This window comes from Chenopodium album, chromosome 3, assembly GCF_948465745.1.
Source record: "Chenopodium album chromosome 3, dcCheAlbu1.1, whole genome shotgun sequence".
NCBI classification, from domain to species: Eukaryota; Viridiplantae; Streptophyta; class Magnoliopsida; order Caryophyllales; family Amaranthaceae; genus Chenopodium; species Chenopodium album.
The window spans coordinates 73,600,583-73,607,052 of record NC_137836.1 but is presented as its reverse complement, the minus strand read 5'-3'; the positions used below and the strand labels follow the sequence as shown (position 1 = coordinate 73,607,052).

General features: G+C 30.6%; 1 protein-coding gene across 1 annotated transcript; it reads left to right on the top strand.

The window, feature by feature from the left end:
• The first annotated feature begins 2,476 nt into the window (after positions 1 to 2,476).
• Positions 2,477 to 3,256, top strand: LOC145625353 (F-box protein CPR1-like). Its single transcript, XM_081678413.1, has one exon. It carries the CDS (start codon positions 2,477 to 2,479, stop codon positions 3,254 to 3,256), a length of 780 nt encoding a protein of 259 aa, XP_081534539.1.
• Positions 3,257 to 6,470: the final 3,214 nt, after the last annotated feature.

Genomic DNA, 6,470 nt, shown 5'->3' with positions numbered 1-6,470 from the left:
TATTAACCTTTACTCTTTATAAACTTGCTAATTCACCCTTAATAAATAAATGTATAAAAAAAAAAAAAAAAATACATAGTGTTTTTTTGGCAAGCATGGCGTTCATGACTTAGGGGTGTTCAATTTCGGATCCAAAATTTTGTTCGGATATTCGATCCGAAATATCTGAAATGGATCGGATTATCGAATTTTTGGATTGGATATTTTTTAACTCCTACAAGTATTTGATTCAAGTAGAGAGAGGCCTAATTGGGCCATGTAAGGGTAATCTCTTACAATTGGCCGGGTAAAATAAACAAGGTTTCAATTCATCATATGAATCTGACCTAATAAACCTCCTCATCATTCAATTAATAATCGCCTCCTCAAAGACATCTATACTTCTCCAAATCTTCTTCTGCTAATTAAACCTCCCTATTCAATCTCAATTTCACAACGAATCAGCCCAAAAAAAAAAATGAGAATCCATGATTTACTTATGGTTTCAAAAAAAAATAAAAAAATCCATGATTTAATTTCCTTGTTGAATTTCAGGCATCATAATAATTTCGACAGGATAAGCAGTTTACCAGATGATTTATTAAGCGAAATAGTTTCTCGCCTTTCCGTAAAAGAGGCGGCTACTACCTGTGTATTATCAAAGAGATGGCGGGATGTCTTTGCCTTGATTACCCGGCTCGAGTTTGATCATTCGTGTGAGGATACACTTGAACAACATAACAAATTTGTTGACAACGCGTTGCGTGCTTGCACATCTGAAAGAATAACTATGTTTAGTCTCAGAATTCTCATTAATCAATCTTATGTTCCTATGGAATATAAGCGTGTTAATCATTGGATGTCATTTGCTTTAAGCCGCGGAGTCAAGCATCTTGAAGTTGTTGCCTTTTTGATTGATCACGATAAGCTACCATTAGCCCTTTTCGAGTGTCAAACATTGGAGACATTAACACTAGTATTCAATGTTAATTTTGAAGTTCCCTCGACTTATAATTTGCCAAACTTGAAAGTGTTGTCCCTGCATTTTGCTTCTTTCCGTGATGAAGATTTTATAACTAGGCTAGTTTCGAGGAGTCCATTACTCGAACGCTTAGATTATTAGGAATAAGGCAATGTTTTGAACATATCAATGATGTTATTTCTGCACCTTTTCTTACTACATTATATATAAATCTTTTAACGTTCCAGGAAAATCAGAGAAATACAAGAAAGTTACTTTTTGATGCTCCTAATTTGAAGTATTTAGACTATTCTTTAAGCTTGGAATCACAATATTGTTTTGGAGATTTGAATTCACTCGTTGGAGCTAAGTTAAATATGCCCTTGAACGAGGTTAGGCTTTTCAGATCAATGTCCAATGTTCGACGTCTACATCTAGATTCAACGTGCATGAAGGTTTGTTTGTTATATCATTCAATTTAATTCATTCTTTTACAAGCACAAAAAATTTCTCTAATAATGAAACTAATTATTGTGCTACTCTCTCTGGTGCTAGAGCCTCGAAAATTGTGGATTAAAGCATAACAAGCTGCCTATGTTTTGTAATTTACATCATTTACAGCTTAATTGTGCCTGGAGTCATTCCTATCTCCAAGTAGTGTTGGAGATGCTTCATGCTTCACCTGTTCTAGAAACAATTTTCTTTGAGGTTAGCGCATTTTTTTTTTATATGTTCGATCACTGTTAAGGCCTAGTTCATTTCACCTTATTTATGTTGAACTGAAATTATGTTTACTAAATTTAAATTATATTTTACTGATTCTATTATATTTCTTCTTTAAATATTATATTTTCATGGTGAACTGAATAGGGCCTAAGTCGATTATCTATGCCATTGATGATCTTTTCAGGATTTGAACAATAAATGTAATAAGGTCGAACATTTGCAAGAAGTTGATAATTTGAATAAAAGTGAAGCGATCCCTTTTTGTTTGGAGTCACACCTCAAAAGAATTGAGATAAACATATGCAGTCCTTGGACTAATTTGGAGCAAGCAATGGTTAAATATTTTCTGAGATGGTCATTAGTTTTGGAGGAATTGGTTATAACTTACCCTAATATGTATACACTAGCCGAAAGGATATTGCTCGAAAGGGAAGTAAAGAAGCTACCAAAAGGCTCATCAACTTGTTCAATCAAGGTGCAGTCAAGTTCATGCAATCCAGCTTATTGAATATTTTGGTGCAATGTGTATTACTAGAAATCAACCATTCTGTTATGCATTTCCAAAGTATTTGGAGATTTTATCATCATCCACTACAAGATATTATATCAAAGAGGGCAATTTAAATCGCCCTCTTAGATTCAAATTTCGCCCTATTAACTACTGAAATTTTCCTCCAATTACCAATTAAATCACTTGTTCAACTCAAATTAGTGTGCAAAAGTCGGAATTTTTTAATTTCAAATTATAAATTTGCCAAATATCATCACCAACATTCAAAACAACACAATCTAACCTCATTATCCTTTATAATGAAGATGCATAATCAACATTTTTTCGCCGTTGATCTCAAAGTCTTAGGCAAAGTTCTCTCGATTGTCAAAGCTTACAATGTTGATCCATTGGCTCATCGTCGTAAGATCATTAAGTCTTCATCGAAGTTAACGGTCATTGGATCATGTGACGGACTAATATGTATGTACAAAAATATTTTTAGGAAGGTTTATGTTTGGAATCCTACTACCAAAGAATGTAGACGTATATTAACTCCTAAAGGTATTTCTAATTGCATCTACGTTTTTGGATTCGCGTATGTCCCTTCCATCGACGACTACAAAATCATTTTGATTTCGGATCACACGCTCCAAGCGATTCCACAAGTTCATGTATACTCATTGAAGGATAATAAGTGGAGAAAACTAGAAGAAATTATCGACATTCAAGTAGCAAGAATTTTTTACCAAATTTATCCAACTCACAATTACAAGTGGCCTATATTTACCTCCTCCGAGGGAGTTTACTTTGATGAAGCTTTATATTGGCTTTCGGATTATTTCGTATTACGGTTTGATTTGGTGAAAGAATCATTCGAGTTGATATTAAATTTGAAGATTAAGGCCTTTAAGGGAAAAAATCGAGGGTGTAATATATCGACATATATTCAAGTTATAGGAGATAATTTGTGTGTCGTTTGTCTCATAAATAATAATCAAGATCAAGCAATTGTTAATATTTGGATGTTCGAGTACAACGAATGCGTTTGGAAGAATTTTCAAAATCTTCATGGAAGGAGCCGTATATTGGAAGTCTAGATTTTCTAAGCTCGAGAATTATTGGGATCGTTAATGGTAAACTTGTAATATTGGGAGAAACAGAATTATCTCCGATGAAGGAGATTGTGCTTGTTGATACACGTGAAAATCAACCTATAACTTTCTGTACTCATTATGTACTTTATGAATCGAATTATGTTGCAAGTTATGATGAAAGTTTTATATCTCCTTACATATGATTTAGGTTGTAATGTTGTATATGCATCCATATAATTATGCATTTGCAAACATAATAATGACATGAGAATTTTTAAGTTTATCTCAAATTAATTCTTTTGCCTTCATTTGTTTATTTTTGTTTTTAATTTTCTATGTAATACATAGATAGTCATCTACACTAATAGGATTGGGCATGAGCTAACGAGGTTGGAGTTAAGCACAATTAAGTACTAGGTTGAGGTGAAATCTGTTTCATATTAGTGCGTAAAAGTTTAATATCTTTACTTTATGCTTCAATGAATTTACATGCATACTTAATGAACAAATTCTTAGTATTCTCACTGATGTGTTCAATTAAAGCTACCATGTACCTATACTATCATGTATACACTATAGCCTAAATCTTAATTTCACCGGTGCAACCAAACAAGAAATACAATGGTGTGTGGCATTATCAAGAACGTCGTAGTAAACATTTTAACAAGCAATTAGACATAATGTATATAATAAATCAAAGCTCAATCGAAACAATTGGTTATCAGTGTCATCATATATTTAATTAAGCTACTAATTGGTTTTTGGTGCAGTGGTGATTGAGGCTGCACTTGATAGGGAGGACCGTGTGTTCGATCCCCCACAACAACAATTAGGAGGGGGCTGAAATCTAATAACTGAGCCCTGAATTCGGATCAGCCCAAAAGATGAACTAGGTGGAACACTAAAAAAAAATTATAAGTAAGCAAAATTAGGGGTGAGCATGAATTTTACTTTTATTAAAATTTTACCTAAAAAAAAAATCGTTGGATATAAAATTGTGATATTTGTTGAACTTAGGCCCCGTTCTCTTCATCTTAATTTTGCTGAACTGAAATTATTTTTACTTAACTGAAATTATTTTAGTTGAACTTAAATTATTTTTATTGAACTTAAATTAATTTTACTGAACTGAAATTATTTTTGTTGAACTAAAATTATTTTTACTGATTTTCTATTATAATTCTTCTTTAAGAAAACTGAATTTTACTGAACTGGAATTATTTTTACTGAACTGAAATTAATTTTACTGAACTTGTCTTATTTTTACTTAACTGAAATTATTTTTACTTAATATTATTTTTTTAAGGTGAAGAGAACAGGGCCTTATTTTACTTTTAGTAAACCGAATTATTTAACTGGACTTAAAATTATTTTTGGCAATCATCACGTGCATATACTAGTTAACTAGTATAAAATATTACAAGTTAGGGCTTAGGGGTGTGTAAAAAAGGACCGAAACTGAAAGCCAGATCGTTGGATTCCAGGTCAGTCTTCGGTCCTCACATTTTGTTGATTCCGGGTTTCCGGTCTGGGTAAAAACCGGATTGGACCGGAAAATGTATTTTTTTTTATTATTTGGGTAAAAATTTTAATTTTATGTTTAAATTTCTAAAAAATTTAGGTATAACTTGTAATTTATAAATTCTATTTGCAAAATAGGAAAGCACGCAAAAAAAAATTATATAAGACGTTAATAAATGATGTATATATACATAAAGATATTAAAATGCAAGAAAATAAAAGAAAAGAGTATAACTGGTCCAAAACCTGACCGTAATAAACAGGTCTAGATCGGAACCCGGACCGGTTGATTATGGTCTGGTTCCCAACCCTTAAAAAATGGCGATTCCGAGTTCCGGTCCGATTTTGGACGGTGCACAATACAAGTAGTATTTGATTAAAGAGGAGAATGAGGCTTTTTTTGAGTAAAAGGTTGCACGAGCATATCATTAAGTTAAATCAATTTACGCCACAACAATGTTTTTTTTTTTTTTTTTTTTAATATAATACATATAAATAAAGTAGACATTTTTCGGGAGCATTTGGCGCGCCACATAAGAAAAGGTATTATTTTGTCAATGCAAAATTAGATTAATAATTTATTTTAGAATTAAAAAATTTACTCGTCACCTAAGCAAAAGTGACGAATAAGATTTAAGAATTTTGATACATAGGTAAAAACAACGAATTGAGAATAATTAAAATTTAAATTAATTTTTAAAACCAATAATTATCTTCTCTAAAAAAACAAATAAAAAAAGAGTAATAATTATCTTTTTTACATTTATGGATGCAAATTTTAAATCGCAAATATCTTTAATCTCTCCCTAGAAAATATTGTAAAAGTTTGATTTTAATAATATACTCATCGAGACGAATAAAACTAAATCTCATATGACTAATTTTCCATAATATTTTATAGTTAAACGATTATAAATGAGACTAACATTTTAAACGGAACGAGTATATTAAATAAACGCATAGGCAAAAGACTTATTTTGAGCAATAAAAAAACGAGATTTGTTATTTCTTTTTTGAATTAAAAATTTAAATTGTCATATAAGCAATATTAGTGAATAAGGTTTGAGATTTTAAATTCAATCGTCATATAAAATAAATTAATAAAACAACAAAAGATAACCTTAGTGTTAAAATTAAAAAATTATCTTATGATATTAGGAATTTTATCCATATATTTAATGAATGATCTTCATAAATATACACAATTTTAAATTAAATAAAATAATTCCTAATATGAATGATCTTATATTAGGAATTTTATCCATATATTTATTTTAGTAAAAAATAGCACGAGCATATGTTTTTTGAAGAACGGGTCCTAATTGGGCCATGTAAGGCTAAATTGGCTAATCTCTCGCTAAAGCAATTGGGTATCCAAGAAAAAAAAAAAAAAAAAGTGATCATTATATGAATCCGACCTAACAGACCTCTTCATCATTCAATTCAATTAATCGCCTACTCGTCGATCAAAAACATCTATACTTCTCAAATTCTTCCTCTGCAAATTACCTATTTCAATTTCATAACAAAAAAGCAAAAAATAATGTATGTAAGCGTCAATTATTCCTTATACATGAAAATCAGTTTTTTTGTTTTTGTTTTTGTTTAAGATTATAATCATGCTAACTGAGTATATATAATTTTCTATTTGAATTGCAGGCATAATAATAATTTAGACCTTGAACATGTGCAAACA